Below are 16,146 nucleotides of genomic sequence, written 5' to 3'. Positions count from 1 at the left end.
ATATCCAATGTGCCCCCTTACGGTAACTTATACTTAAACTGTTTACATTGTTAGGTGCTTTCCCCTTTGCATGTTGTGGTTTTGTACCTTGCATGCGTTTGTATATGTTGTGCTTCCAACTTGCTTATCTTGAGCAATCGAGTATGGGTATGTTTGTTTGCATATCATGTACATGTGAGTCTTGTATTGAGCCTTTTTGCATCTTGTTTATATTTTTTTTGTTGGCTCTTGTGAGAGATTAATGGATTATCCCATTGTGGGGGAGTGATGTGCTTTGCACACCTCACAATCCTATAAATATGTATATATGGGGAATACCACTTAGTTTTGATACTTCAAGATTATCTAGTTTCTATGTGGTATGTCTTACTCATGAGAAATTCAAATTCTATATGGTCCATTAAGTATCTCTTGTTGGTTTTAATTTGCCACCTGTTAATGTTGTTGGTTTATCACATTATGGGGGAGTAATATGCTATGTGCATATTACAAACCTAGAAAATGTGTACATTTGACGTGTTGCCACTTAGTGTTGATATTGTAAATTATCTTGTTCCTAGGTGGCATGTTAGCTCTACAAGTGTCATTTGCTTGCGTTTTATGGGTAAAGATGATCTTGGATATATTTGTGATCTACCAATGAGTATCACTTCGAAAATACTTCTTGTCTTTGACAATTGGTATTCCCATCATGTGATAGGAATTGCTAATCATCTTTACATTGGATTTTGTGTTTCGTTTGTCTTCCTTGCCTCTTATGAATCTATTTTAACATGTCTAGTGTTTTTATAGATATAGAGAAAGTGATGATCCCATCGTGTGTGTTTTGTATTTAAATGCAAATTCTATATAATGCACGTCCCTTGGGGGAGCTATCCTATTTTCTTTAAAACACTCTCTTTATTCACCCATCATAAAATCTTTTGATCCCATCAAGTGTGTGTTGATGGGAGGCAAGTCTTGCTCTTTATGATGCTTTGTGCCATCATGAAAATTTGTCGAGGGCCTGGTTTGTTGGAACCTAGCTCTCTTTTGGAAATTAGATACCTCGTGTTTGTTTTCCTTCAATTGGTTTCTTGTTACCTTCTATTTGGCATATGTCAATGGATATCTCATTCCTTGAGGTATCTTTTAATTGATATCCTTCAAGTGATAGTTCTTTTTGTTTTAGGATCTTATTATCACTTGATACCTTGTCTTTTGGTGACTTCTCAACTTTGTGTTGAGTTGATTCTTGAGAGTCTTGAGCATGCGTATCTAGCTACTATATACAACTTCTTTTGCTTGCTTTCCTTCTTTGACCCAATATATAGGGGAAACTCCACCTTGTCATAAATTGGCTAAAGTGTGCATGAAATTCAAATTCATATCTATATGCACATATGTATGTGGAGTTTTTCCTATGTATTGCTGGTTTTCTAACTCTTTGGTCCCAATGAGTTTGGGCACCATTTTGTTTGTTTTGTTGTTCCAGGAACAACTGGAGATGTATTGGATGCTCGGCTCACCTATAAGGAAGATGTTGAGACCATGTGATTATTGGAGCCAAGTTAGGATGATCAAAGAACAACTATCTACTACATCAATCCAATGTTGTCTCGATAACAAGTATCCACTTCATGCATTCTTTTCTTGCAAAGGACCCAACCTGTCTTTCCTTTTCAGGTTGCATCATGGCATGAATCTCTTGATTTGTTCTCGTAGTACTTGTTTGCTTTCTCAAAGCATCCGAACGATGATGTCTTACTACTAGTTGGGATGTCTTTGATGTTCGTATGTTGGAAGTTCATATTGTACAATAAGAAAATATTAGGCCATGTGCTATGCTTCCAAGCAAAAGATCTCATTGATATATTTATGACTTCCTTTTTGGATATCTAGTTTGTTCCTTCTTGTAACCATTTCGTGTGTACATCCTTCTTTGTGGATATATATCATCATGATTGTCTTCTACTTAGAATCTTTTACACATGAGAGAAGTTACATCTCTAATTGATATCCTCTTTTCTTTCACGTCCATCGTTGCATTTCCTCTTTCAAGTTTTTTTTGGTGGCTTCGTGAAAGGATTTGTTTTGAGTGCGCATCTTATTTCTACATCTTGATGCACTCTTTGGCCGTGAAGATTATTTTTCCTCATGCTTGTCTTGATGAGGGTTTTGCCATTTCAACTAGTATCCCTCCTATTGACAAGGTTCTTACTTCCTATCTTCACAATGGGTTGTCACAAGCGTTGGTTCTTATTTTGTTTATTAGTAAGCTTGTGAACCCATTTTCTAGTATGTGTGTGTGGGAATGATATGTCTTGCACTTTGTATCTCATATTCATCAAGACTATGTTGATGAGTAATGCTCATCCTTATCTTAAGTCTTCTCAAGTGCTTTGCCATGACTCACACACATTACTTTGGTTGAGCTTATTCTTAAGTTGCTTCCTTTACATATTGCTCAACCATTAGTTTTGTGCAATTGATATGCTTATTGTCTCATCTATCTTCTTGCACTCGTTGTGTGTTCCTATTAATTCTGGGGGAGCAACGATCCTATTTTGTGCACCTGTGTCAAATACAAAAATCTCATATTAGTGCACAAATCATGGGGAGCTTCTCTAGTTTTTGATAAAGCACTATGTTGCCTCTATCATAATATCTTTTATTCATGTGGTTCGAAGGACCATATGATTGTTTGTTCCATCTGGAATTCTTTGATTGCTTGCCTCTATCTTTGTATGTCTTTGTGGCATACGATCCTTTTATTTGCAATCTTTGGGTCCTCAATATAGTTTGTTTTCCTCCAACTACTTATCATTGTATTTGTGTATTTTTCTGCACTCATTTGCTGAGAAGTACACACTTTTTGGAGGACCACCTACTATTTTGGCTTTCTAAACTTGTCGTCCATTTTGGCAATCGATGCCAATGGGGGAGAAGTTTAGAGAGTTTACTTTGGATATGTTTAGAGGGTTTTGCTTTTATTGCGTAAGCATTTACATCTTGCACACATGCATTATTACCTTGTATGTGTGCGCTTTTTTATGCTTATTTCCTTATATAAACTCTCTTGAAGTGGTTGTCTTCAATTACCAAAATGGGGGAGATTGTTAGAGCATATATCTCCATATGTGGTTTTGGTAATTGATGACAATTCCTATGGACTAATGGTTGCCTTAAGTTATATTTATAGGATTTGTCCATAGGCACTTCTTGAAGTCCATATGTCGGGTTCAAGGAGTTTATATGATGACCAAGATGTTATTCAAGGTATTATCCAAAGAATGGTCATAGAAACACTAGGTTGATCAAGATCTCAGACAAAGAGTAAATCAAGATGATCAACACACAAAGCGTATAAGATGTACCGAGAGGGATCAAGTGATCCCATGGTATGGTATTATCCAAAGAATGGTCATAGAAACACTAGGTTGATCAAGATCTCGTACAAAGAGTAAATCAAGATGATCAACACACAAAGCGTATAAGTTGTACCGAGAGGGATCAAGTGATCCCATGGTATGGTAAGCATTGTCCATTACGTGTTTGTGTACTAACCCATGGTCTTTGTGAGACTCCTGTGTGGGGGTTAGGTGTGCTTCCATTAGGCTTGCGTCAAAAGGAAGATCTCATACAACCCATGAAGGATGACGTCAAGTGGTGATCGTCATCAAGATTGTGGTGTGCAAGTTCAAGTGGATCAGCACGAATATATCATTGAAACTATTGTCAATGATCATGTGTTGATAAGGACAACCTCATGTGCTAACAAGGACAAGATCAAGATAAGCATTCCTGAGCACTACATGCTTGATTCTTGTGGATGTTCACATGGTGGACAAATGAAGATGAATACATAAGCTAGGCTTTCCGCATTGTGTATGGGAAAGCTACTTGAAGACTTCATCATGTCTTGCTCTCAACTTGAGCCAAGAAGGAACAACAACATCAAGCTCAGGTGAAAGGGCTAACTCAAAGGTATCAGTTCCTTTGACGTTAGTTGTGCGGAGTGATGATCAGTGAATAAAAGTATACACTCAAGTATGGATCATCAGTACTCTTTTATGATTCTTGAGTCCTTAGGGATCCCGCACTATTAAGAGGGGATCACAGGTTTTGCGATAAACTTGCTCAAACTACATCATCACTTTCTGCTCAGATCACATCTCCACTGTTTTGTTGTTATCTGAAAACAGAACCAGTGCCTTGGACATCCGGCTTTCTCCGGACATCCGAGGACCGGACGACCGACTAGTTCGGAAATCCGGAATCCTATACCAGAGAAATCAGAGTCATATAACTCGGACTTCCGGCTCCCTCCGGACGTCCGAGGCCCGGATGTCCGGCCAAGACCCGAAAATCCGGAAGCCTGCACCAGTAGAAGTTGAGTTCTACATCTCGGAAATCCGGCTCACTCCGGACGTTCGAGCGCCGGACGTCCGACACCCGTCGGAAATCCGGAACCTACCACCAGTAGAAGTTGAGCTGTATAACTCGGATTTCCGGTCATCTCCGGACGTCCGGTGGCTGATAAATTCAACATAGGTTCAGTCATATCTACAGGCCTCGGACGACCGACCCCTGTCGGACGTCCGATCGCTGTTTAATTCAAAATAGTTTCAGTCATATCTATAGGCCTCGGACGACCGACCCCTGTCGGACGTCCGACCCCTCGCGGACGCCCGGACTTCCGACAACTGTCGGACGTCCGGACCCTGTGTGACTTAAAGTGTCCCCAACGGCTCTTTTTCTCTCCCCACAATAAATACCCCCCTCCCACTTCGTGAGAGGGTTGCCCAACACAGCCTTATCCTCATAAGAACACATTTCCACCTCACACACATTTTCTCACTCCAAATCTTAGATCCCAAGAGCATTTGTGAGCCCCTTTGAGAGTTGTTCCAATCAAAAGATAGATCGTCTCCCTCTCCTTCTCTCAACCCAAGCTATTTGTGATTTGAGGAAGTTTTGAGCATTCCCCGTGATCTTGTTACTCTTGGAGGTTGGAGACTCCTAGGCGATAGGAGTTCTTCGGAGAGGAATCAATCCGTGTGATTTCCCCCGGAAAAGTTTGTGAGGGTTTGGAAGCCACCTCAAAGGCTTACCACTAGTGGTTGAGAAACGCCTTCGTGGTGTTATCTCAAAGGGAGAATAGGGTGAGCCTTCGTGGCGTTGGCGTGCCTTCGTGGTAACATCCACCTCTCTAACGGTGACTAGCTTCCCTCCAAGGAAGTGAACATCGGGATACATCTTCGTCTCAGTGACCTTGGTTATCCTTAACCCTAACTCCTTACTTGTGGTTTACTTGTGTTATTTGAGCATACATACATTGCATATTGGTTGTGCTCATTATATTGTGTTGGCTATTTCTTGTACAAGATTAATCATTCAAGCATACCCTCTATATCCACACGTCCATACTTGCAGCCCTTGATATATCGTGTTGATATAGTGTGATCTAGTATCTTGTGTTGTTCACCCACTTGTCGTGTGATATAGCTCAAGTAAGTTTGTGTAACTTACTTGTGTAACTTACTTGTGCTTGTTAGTAACTGTATTGTGTCCATCTTGGTAGATCGTGTTGTTAATGCACGTTGCAGTGCCTAGTGCATTTAGGATTTGTGCTTGACAAGTACCCTCTTAGTTTATTTCCGCGTTAGGTTCAAGCCAAATTCGAAGAATTTTTTAAATAGCCTATTCACCCCCCCCCCCCTCTAGGCGTCATCGAGGTCTTTTCAACCATAATACTTGCGATCACCCAATGCTGAAGACACTACTCGCACCCTAGTACAGAATGAAGCAAGAGGATTTCCTAGGATGCTTGGAAGCATCGATTTCATGCATTGGGAATGGAAAAATTATCCATTTGTTTGATAGGGGATGTACAAAGGAGTGAAAGGAGCTTGCAATGTGGTACTTGAGGAAGTGGCTACACAGGACTTCTAGATTTGGCACTCATTTGGTATGCCAGGAACTCACAGCAACATCAACGTCCTGCAATGCTCGAATGTCTTTGCGAAGTTTGTTGAAGGTCATGCTCCTTCGGTGAACTTCGGGGTCAATGTGCGCCACTACGACAAAGGATACTACCTAGCAGATGGCATCTATCCAAGATGGTCAAAATTTGTGAAGACTATCTCAAACCCTGTGCCAGGAGGCAAGAAGTTACACTTTGCTAAGTGTCCGGAGGCTTGCCGGAAGGATGTCGAGCGGGCATTTGGTGTGCTCCGATCTCGATTTGCTGTTGTCCGGTACCTCGCTCTGACCTGATCGAAATCTCACATGTGGGAGGTGATGAATTGATGTGTCGTCTTGCACAACATGATCATTGAGAGCGGGCAGGAGGAGCCAGTGTTTGACACCAAACCATATTTTAGGCAGGGTCCTCTTGGAGTTGTTGATCACCAGGTACCGGCAGCATGGGCTGCCTTCCTCAATATGCGTTAAGAGATCCGAGACCCACAGGTGCATCAAGTACTACAACACGGTCTGATGGAGCACCTATGGAGGCTCAAGAGCAACGCCGAATTCGATGTGTTTTAATTTGTGTTCGAATTATGAACTTGCTTCGTTGAAGTACTTGATTTGTATTGATTTTTGTGAACTATGTGATAAAAATTGTCCATTTGTTGAAAATGTGCTGAACTTGTGTCGAATCTGAGTTCCCACACGCCGAACTCAGGGGGGGGGGGGGAGGGAGGGGGGCTGGGAGCCAGAGCACCCCCGTGCCGAAAATATCGCCGGATGGCCCCCAAGAGGTGCTATTTTTCCACCTAAGAACGTGTTTGATGGGCCGAACGGCTGGAGATGCTCTAAGTGTCGAGATCCGGCTAGTGGAGATCGTCATCCGTTAGAGAGGTTGTTGACAGTTATGGGCTCGACGACAAGTATGCACTCACTCCAAGTTAAAACCATGATCTCACCTCTCTGAACTAGAATAGATAATGTTAGCGCATGTGCATTGTGCCCTTGTTGAAGGAGGTGGCTTGAAAGCTCGGCTTTAGGGATGATATTCTCAGTTCAGTCTTTAGTTGGGTCCATCAACATTGGCGGCCGTGAGATGATTTTTTTCCTTGAAGGGTTCACAGTAGAATTACGTAGATACTGATGGCTATATCTTCTTTTCGAGATGGCCTCGGATTTTTCTTTTAATTTTTAGCCGATTTATTTTTTGGGCATCGATGTGCGACTTTGCTTCATTTCATTTTTCTTTTCTAGGGGGTAGGGAGGAACATCGCGCCTTCTTGTGAAACCAAGTGGCTTCACAATCTACTCCCTTCAAGGCCAGTAACTAATGAATAAAAGGGGTTGTGTAACACCCAACCTTCTGCTCATATCTAGTTAAATAGAATGTGGTAGCTTTTTCTCAAAAAACCAAAAAAGAATGTGGTAGCTGACGAATCTTCTACTGATACATGAACAAGTTTTTGGACAGATGCATTGACTTACGTACCAGTTTTGATCGCCATCCTCTCCAACACACTGTTTTACTGATTATTATGGTATGACCATTACCAACCATAACCACTATGGAAAATGTTTGTACCAGCCATTGATTTCGACGCTTGGATGCAATTTGAGTATTTGACTTTGCCTGGCAGTAGAACCTTTTCTCTCTTTGTAAACAAACTAAGAATTTATATGAACTAGTGTAACTATGATGAAATATTGTTCTTTTTAATGGAAGTGAAATAATATTCTTTTTGGAAGCAAGATCACGATGTTTCCTAAACATATGCAATATTTATCATTTTTGACAAAAGAAGGTTTGAAGCAGTCGTCTAATCGATGGAAGCAAGATCGTGATGCTTCTAAAACATGTGGAATATTTTTCCTTTTTGACGGCACAAGGTTTGAAGCAATTGTCTAGTCGATGGAAGCAAGATTTCTTTTTCGAGAGAAGAAGGCTCGAAGCAGTCGTCTAGTCGATGGAAGCAAGATTATGATGCTTCCGAAACATGTGGAATATTTTTCCTTTTTGTCATAAGCAGGTTCAAAGGAGTCGTCTAGTCGATGGAAGCAAGAACGTGATGCTTACAAAAGGTTCAGAGCAATTCTCTAGTCGATGCAAGCAAGATCACGATGCTTCCGAAACATGTGGAATATATTTCTTTTTTTACAAAAGAAGGTTTGAAGTAGTTGTTTTGTCGATAGAAGCCAGATCATGATGCTTGTGAAACATGTGGAATATTTTTGCTTTTTGACAGAAGATGGTTTGAAGCAATTCTCAAGTATATAGAAGCAAGATCGTGATTCTTCTGAAACATGTGAAATATTTTTATTTTGGATGGAAGCATATTTGAAGCAATTCACTATTTGTTTAGTCGATGGGACAAGATCTTGATGCTTCTGAGACATAATATGCCGACACGACAAAAACATTCAAAAATATTGGAGTAGACATTCACCACATAAGCAAATTCTCTAATTAATGGAAACATAAACTAATTACAAACAAAAGTAGAAGCACGTGCATCTGATGCAAATTTGGCGTTGGCATGTTGGTTAAAAGTTTTGCTACCTAAGAAGCAAGCTTCCTAAAATCTGCAAGTTGCATCCTAAATCCAAGGACCCAGAATGCATATCACCAAATAATTCCATGTAATTAGCGACCCATTTAACGGCGTGATTTGTGGAGGCAGTTTATGCTGGATTTTGCATGTACGAAATAACTGTCCAAGCTTGTTTCCAGGGGGCAGCGCACACATCAGATTGAATCAATCGTAAGGCTCATGACTAGTCTGATCGGAGGCAGGGCATCAGTAGTCCGATGTCTAGTGGTGCCCTTTCGTAACCGTAAGTTTCCTACTCTTTCATTGAGATCATTAAATCATCAATAATATTACCACCTTTCTGGTTTATAAGGCTTGCACGTATCTTTAGGTTGACAAATACACCAATGTAATACATGTTATATACCACAAAAAAATCATTAGAAACTTCAAATCGTTTACTTTCTAACGGTATAATTTTTAGACTGTGTGCATCTTTAAGGTTGGGTGTTCTCTGCTACATTAAACTCAAACTCTGTAAAAAAAGAAGGGAGGAGCTTTTCAAACCGGACGAGCCTGGCTGGACTAATTACATGACGTCAACTGACTTTGGGTGAATCACTTGTGGGCCTGATGAATGAAAATCTACCAACACCACATTACTTCCCTGTCATGCCTTGGGCAGCATTCCAGTCACAGAGAATCTTTCCTTGCAAACAAGGCAGCAAATACATGTATAGAACTCCAAAGCAGCAAGAAGCCTTTGTTCGTTGAACACTTAATTATATGTATACAACTTTATAAGACTGCCGTGAACAAAGCTAAAATCTGCAAGACAAGGCAAAAAGACTCCTTCAGGGGGTTAACAAGCACACAGATATCCAGAAGAGGTAGAGGAATAATAATGGCAGTAGAAAAGCAGCTAACCACACTGCAAAGCAAAAGGTCCAGCAGATTCTCAAAGACTTGTTAACGAGGCAAAAGCGATCCCACTTGCTTGCCTCCAAGATAACAGCTTTCGTGCCTCGCTCCTTCTCTCTCTTTCTATCTTTCTTTCTCTCTCTCCCCCCATATGTATATATATGTGTTGCACGCTTAGCTTAGAAATAAGCTTGCAAGTTCGACGACATAAGTTTGTGCGTCGAAAAGGCCCCTGGTTGTCTTCCCCACGGTTCGGTTGTGCGCCATGGACGGTAGATTGAGACAATCGAGGTACCGCCTCAAGGGAACCTGTTACAACTCTGTTTCTAGCATCGGCACTACTGCGTTCTACAGGGTTTCTTTTCATATGTTTCAGAAGTTAGGAAAAAGCTAGCCATTGCACCTGTGAAATTATTATTGTTTTTGTTTGAAAAGGAGGAACAAAGCCCCCGGACCTATGAAATTAGTTGAAGGTATTGTGAAGCTGATTTGAAATTTTGCAGGGTCCGGTTTTCTGGTGTAGGGCAGGAAGATCAGGGCAGCGGCCAGGCCATGGCAATGCCACCACAGCAACAGCGAGGCAAACCTTTTGGAAGAGGTATACCATTAAAATCTGCATTTCAACTGGTTTGATCTGTGAATCTTATTATGACAAAATGGATGTGGAATTAATATCTTGCGGGCAAATGGGTGCAGGTGAAGAATACGATGCCGCGTACGCAGCAACGGTGGCAGCAGTGGCATATGCCATTGCTGCAATGGAGGAAGAGAAGTTGCCATCCCAACAGAAGCCTATTCCGGAAAAGGCAGCATCTCGGCAGAAGCGTGTAACAGTTCATGAGCCCACAGCCGGCCCGCCTCCAAGATCACCACCCAGGAGAGGCGAAAGCATTAAAAGGCCGACTGAAGGAAGCAAAATCTCAAGATTGTTTAGTGGTAACAAAGAAATCGTTGAAATTGGTGACGAAGACGAACAAGGAGGTAAGGGATGCATGCATAAACAGCGTGGACAAAATCACTATATGGCAAATCAAGTATGGCAATGTATTTTGTGTATTCTGCTAATCATGGCCATCTTTCAGCGAATGTTTCGGTAAGGAGGCCGGCGAAACTGGCGCCAAAGAAGTCAGGAGGTCTAACTCCTGCTCAGAACGTGGTAGGGAAGGTGGTCGACTCCGTCCCAAACCTGAAGGACAATCCAAGCTTCACGAGGAAAATACCGGACAAGAAGAGGAGCAGAAACTTTGAGCAAGAGGAGGCAAATCGGAAGGCGAAGCCCGGGGTTAACCCGACAACCTCGTTTCCACGAGAGAGGAAAGAGAGCTGGAAACACGAGCAGGAGCCGGCGAATCAGAGGGCGCCACCAGCAGCCAGGCCTACAGGAATGGTTTATTCCAGTGAGGCGGAGATGATGGCTGCGGCGTGGGAGAAGGAGAAGCTGGCGAAGATCAAGGAGCAGTGAGTAGCAGACCTGTGGAAACCGACGATCTTCTGAATTTTAGTCACTGTTATATAGTACTGTTTTAGATAACTAACACTCATCCAGGTATAACGAGACGATGGAAACCATAGCCGAATGGGAGACTGAGAAGAAGGCCAAGGCCAGGCGCCAGAAGGAACCCAAAGAGGTTCTCTGCTGCTGCTCGGAATCCCTCTTCCTAGCTCTGTTCTGGCATTATTTCCTTTTCATAACTTTGGATCATGATCTTCTGGCTGTTTTAATTGCAGGGTGATTCCGAGAAGAAGCGGGCAAAGGCGCTGGAGGAGTACAATGATGAGATGAAGCGGATCAGCAAAGTGGCCGCCGCATCAAGGCTGTCAGCGGAGGAGAAGAAAAGGAGCGCCGAGGGCAAAGTCTGGGAGAAGGCGGCTAAAATCCGAGTGACAGGGAAGCTTCCTCGGTCCTGTGGCTGCTTCTGAAACCATGGACACACACAATGTGAGCCAAGAATCTAGTTGTGCTGCTGCTTTACTGTGTATACTTGTTTATGTATCGCCTAAATGAAGTACATTGCGCCAACCAGTGCAAACTCCACGTGGTAGAATTTCGACAGGACTCATAGTGTGACGAAACAACTATAACCAAGTAGCCCCTGGAGGAGGCAAGAGTTCATAAAAAGTGTATCCTGTGTGCAAATTAGATATACAGATTTTAACGAGCTAACCTTTGTTTCCTAGCGCCACACAATCTCCATCATTTGATCTTGAAACTTCCAGCCTGCATTCCAAGGTTAAAAGGAGTAAGGATGACAGTTGCATGCCACGGGTTGAAAGTGAAATTTTGACTGATTTCATTAGCAAAACTAGGCCTTAATCATTTGATTTCCAATAGACCAAGAAAGGAAGCCTATCTGAATATTTCCTTAAGCTTTAGTTGGAAGCAGAGTTTTCTGTTGGAACACTCTACCTGCAATAGCTTCAGCTGGTGGCATCCTTGTTGGGATGTGTCATTCGGAGCTGCCAACTAAAGATCATGCATATGCCATGTTGGGATGCATATCCCTTGGTTCACAGAATGCATTCATTGGATCCAGTTTCAGTACCACACATGCAGAGAATATTTCTGCTTAATCTGATGTAACAGTATACTTGTCAAAAACAAAGCATCATATAGTCCCAGGTGTAACGTAGAGTTGTAATGCAAACTCAAGTAACTGATATCAGGCTCTATCTACAAAAGTGAGATCTTATACACAAACAGATATAAACAATTGCTCATGAAAAATCACCACAATGATACTGAGCCTAAGAAAGACACGTAATCTTACATATAACAAAATTAGAAGGTAGTAAACCAGGGCACATGGCGAAGAGTTTTCTGTCCGTACAGGAGGGTAGCATATCACCCCTGCATCGACAAAATAAAGTGACAGGGTTCACCGACTAGCATAATTACACAAGGTAGTTCAGCGTCTAGAGCACAGGAACAGCCACAAAGGCACTGATAACAGAAGATGACACTACACCGAAGGTTCTTGGGCTGGAAGCTCTGAGTAGCATGGCACATAGTATCGGTGCTCCTCAATGCCGTCTCGTATCTCGTTAAGTTCCCCGGTGCTGATATTATAAGAGATAAGCTTCATTGTCTTATTGTCAGAGAGGACAACAAGCTCTCTCTCCAAGTCGAGGGCAAGAATCCGATAATCGCAGTTCCAAAACCAGTCAGAGGCACCACTGATGCCTCCATTGTCATAGTACACCAAGTCTTTCCTTCCAAATGCATCTTCCATGTTAAGATGGCATTTCACGGTCCAATGCAATAAACAATGAGCATAATCGTCCAAAGTCCAAACTATAATGGAACGACCACTCCGATCTGGCAATGCGTAGTGTAAGATCCCTGAAGATTTGTCAAAGCAGCCATCGGTGAAACTATTCACGGGTGAAGAGTCAAATGGCAAGTCAATGGTGTAATGATAGGGCAGTATGTCATAGCTCATTGTCTCCAAGCCTTCAAACACCAAAACTTGCTGTCCATCAATCTGAACGCACAACATTCCATTAAGAAATAACTGAGGCTTCCTCCAGGAAAAGGTTATCTCAGGATCCCATTTATCATCCACAAGCCACGTGGAACCGCCAGACGAGAACATCTCAAGTTTGTCCACCAAACTGTGACTAAAGTTGAAGACATAGAAGTGTGGTGACCAGGAAGGATCAAAGGCCAAAATAGTTGTATGACGATAGCTATCAGTCCCCACAAAAGTATCAGGAAGTACTCTCCACTCTCGTGTTGCTGGGTTGCATACAACAAAGCGGCAAATGCCTGGAGAAGTATAGCTGCTCTTGTATTTGCAGAGGACTAGACCATTGCAGCAGTCAAGAAACTCTAAATGCTCATAGTGTGGTACGTCAGCAAGAATTCCATCGATTTCTCCATCATCCCGGGAAAGGCTTACAAGCGGGATAGCAGACTTATCGCGGGCCTGGTACAGAAGTCCAGTGGTTACTTTTTTGGGCAGCTTCTTGCGGTAGTCTGGATCGGAGGAGAAGGCAGACCAGGCCTTATAGGCACATTTGCAGCGGCAAAAGTCCTTGTATGTCAAGCGGGAGAGGATATCGACCACTAGATCATCAGTTAACTTAGCAGCGGTAACTTCCTTGCGAAGGTCCATGTCTTTGTATCAGCCTACTGACACTGAAATGAAAATTTGGCACTTATCAGAAATGGATGATAAAAAATAAGACAAAAGGAAATACTTGACATGCAACTTCATCCCATTCGAACTGACAATTTCATTTTATTTCACTAGTAACAAATCAACTTATTAACACAGCATTTTCTATCACTCGTATTCCTTGAATTTCATGCATCTCATGGCATTCCTACTCTTAGCTAGATTTTGCAACAATAAGGATGCCACAGACCTGCTTTTACCTAGACAAATTGGGGGAACAAATTGTTTCTGGTGTTTAATAGAATAAAAACCCATCTGTATTTCTACTAATGAATCACTGGGACAATGTACTCATAAGATATTTAATTGACGGATACGGAAATTATCTTTTACAAAGAAATAGGATGCCATACTGCATGCGTCAATCCACTGGTAGCATCACGTTCTATCTAGTATGTATATGTTTTTCAGCTCGAGATTTCTTGTGCTCATCGATTTACCTCGAGCAGTAGTAAGTACATATACTACTAAATCAAGCGCAGCGGTACTCCTAACCATAGTGAACCAATCAAGCACACCCTACTTCCAGCAAAGGGGAATCGAAAAGATGGTGGCTCCCAGCACACGAAGATTAAGCACGAAGAGGAAGCAGGGGAATGACCAGAAATCGGATCTGCAGGCAGGGCGGCGGCGACAGGTCAGGAGGCGGCGGTACAGGTCTGGCGTGGAGGAGGAACTGGGCTCAGATCTGGAAGAAGAAATGGCAAGGCCAGTTGAGCACAACCATGCGTATGGTAGTGGAAGAATGATGGGGGGCGATGAGCGGAGGTGCAGGACGGGGGTCTCGCGGTGCAGCTTGTCTCCGGTCGCGGCGAAGGAGATAGGCCGCCGCCGGTGAAGGACGAGACAGAGGTCAGAGGTTTCTCCCTTAGTTCTTTTCTTTTTCTTTTTGAGCTTCAAGGCTTCTTCAGTGAGGTCACAGATGTGTGCGCCAAGGTCTACAGGTGGCTGTTGGGCTCCGAGGTTTCTTTTTCTTTTTGAGGTCGAATTTTAACCCAAAAACTAGATGGGATATTCTAAATTTACTGTGAAATCCATATTGATTTCCATGAACAGTCTTTCCTTCCACTCTTTCAATGTGAGAGATTAAATTAAGAAGGTTGCTTGTATCAGAAGATTGACCAAGTCTATCTTTAAATGCTTTTCATAAAATTGATGCTTTCGCGACATGGTTTCTGTGTTCATTTCCATGCTCATCCTACAACAAATGAATATATTTTTTTTCTGAATTTAATGGTAGCCTTTGCTTGAAAAAAATTAGAGTTTTCATCTTCAAATTTCACCCATCTTATAGTTGCTCTCTACCTCCAATGAATCCTCTGATATGAAAGCATCTTGAGCAAATATTCTTTTAGTATGTTCCTTCGGGTACTTTCCTGTGGTGAAAGATCTCTATATTTCTCAAAATAATCGCACATTGCAATCACTTCCTTTGTTGATTTAATGATCTCTCACAGATTGGATAACTTTTTGCTCCATATCTTTAGCCTTTTTCTTAACCTTTTGAATTTGGCAGTAATGATCTTAGCACCATTGGTTTCTAGGATAGGTTGAGACAAGATATGCTCCGCTACTTTAAAATCTACGTGTTTCGACCAATAATTCTCAAACCTAAAAAACTATGCTTTTGGGATATCAGAACCAATAGAGATCACATTAGGAACATGATCAGAGACTGGTTTGGAAAGAGGGAGAGCCATAGTGTTAGGATAACTATCAGACCAACTTCGAGAAGTGAACACCCAGTCTATTTTTTCTAGCAGAGGGGCTTGCTGCATGCTACTCCAAGTGAAACTTCCCCCCTTGAGAGGGATTTCAACTAAAGCAAGGGAGCTTATGGTCTCATTGAACTGCAACATTTGATTAAAGTTACCATTACCCTGATTTCTATTATGAGGGTGTCTAATATAGTTAAAATCACCGATAATGATCCAATCTGTCTCATCAGGCATTTGGATGTTCTTGAGCCAATTCAAAAACATAATTCTTCCTAGATTATCACACGGGCCATAAACATTTGTAAGAATCCATGAACTTCCATTAAGTGATGATGTGAATCTTACTGACAAAGAATAATCATTTTTGAAAAGACATTTGCCTTGAAATAGATTATCATTCCAAACAATTAGCAGCCCACCAGAAGCTCCAACAGAAGGAGTGAATTTAGATTTATTAAATCTTCTAGGGCCAAAATTCTTTATGTATGCACTGTCAAAGGGTTCTATTTCAATTTCTTGAAGACATACAATGGAGCAATCGGTTTCATGTATCTTATTAGAAATAGTCAATCATTTATCACTTGAATTGATGCCCCTTATATTCTAGTTGAATTTTTTTCCAAGATATGTCTGTATGATCAGTAAATCATAAAAGAGCTCAATAACACTTGGGAAGAGCAAATTTGTCCCATACATAACATCCATAGTGAGTTCTAGACATATATCATACAAATGTAGCATATCAAAATTAAAGCAATCTAACTCGACTTTCTTGTTACAAAAGAGCACATGTCGTTCCTAGTAACATTAAACTTAGCATTCCATTGCGTGCCCCTTTAAGCTTTAGTC

At 41.8% G+C, this 16,146-nt stretch overlaps 2 protein-coding genes across 3 annotated transcripts; one reads left to right on the top strand and one right to left on the bottom strand.

Moving 5' to 3' along the window:
- The first annotated feature begins 8,838 nt into the window (after positions 1-8,838).
- Positions 8,839-11,424, top strand: LOC123403315 (remorin 1.4-like). Of its 2 annotated transcripts, none has more exons than XM_045097351.1 (6): positions 8,839-9,692; positions 9,905-9,999; positions 10,098-10,382; positions 10,484-10,859; positions 10,948-11,029; positions 11,130-11,424. In XM_045097351.1, the coding sequence occupies exons 1-6, from the start codon at positions 9,667-9,669 to the stop codon at positions 11,319-11,321; spliced, it is 1,056 nt and encodes a 351-aa protein (XP_044953286.1). In that variant the 5' UTR covers positions 8,839-9,666; the 3' UTR covers positions 11,322-11,424. The 2 variants fall into 2 exon arrangements, with proteins under 2 accessions (XP_044953286.1, XP_044953227.1); XM_045097292.1 differs by having other exon boundaries at positions 10,092-10,382.
- A 741-nt stretch (positions 11,425-12,165) lies between these two features.
- Positions 12,166-14,496, bottom strand: LOC123403218. The gene is made up of 2 exons (XM_045097195.1): positions 14,193-14,496; positions 12,166-13,539 (listed from the first exon to the last, which is right to left on the bottom strand). The coding sequence occupies exon 2, from the start codon at positions 13,514-13,516 to the stop codon at positions 12,362-12,364; it is 1,155 nt and encodes a 384-aa protein (XP_044953130.1). The 5' UTR covers positions 13,517-13,539; positions 14,193-14,496; the 3' UTR covers positions 12,166-12,361.
- Between the last annotated feature and the right edge of the window lie 1,650 nt (positions 14,497-16,146).

The sequence above is a fragment of the Hordeum vulgare genome, chromosome 1H, assembly GCF_904849725.1.
Source record: "Hordeum vulgare subsp. vulgare chromosome 1H, MorexV3_pseudomolecules_assembly, whole genome shotgun sequence".
Classification (NCBI taxonomy): domain Eukaryota; kingdom Viridiplantae; phylum Streptophyta; class Magnoliopsida; order Poales; family Poaceae; genus Hordeum; species Hordeum vulgare.
The sequence above is the reverse complement of the archived record's forward strand: the minus strand, read 5'-3'. Positions and strand labels throughout refer to the sequence as shown.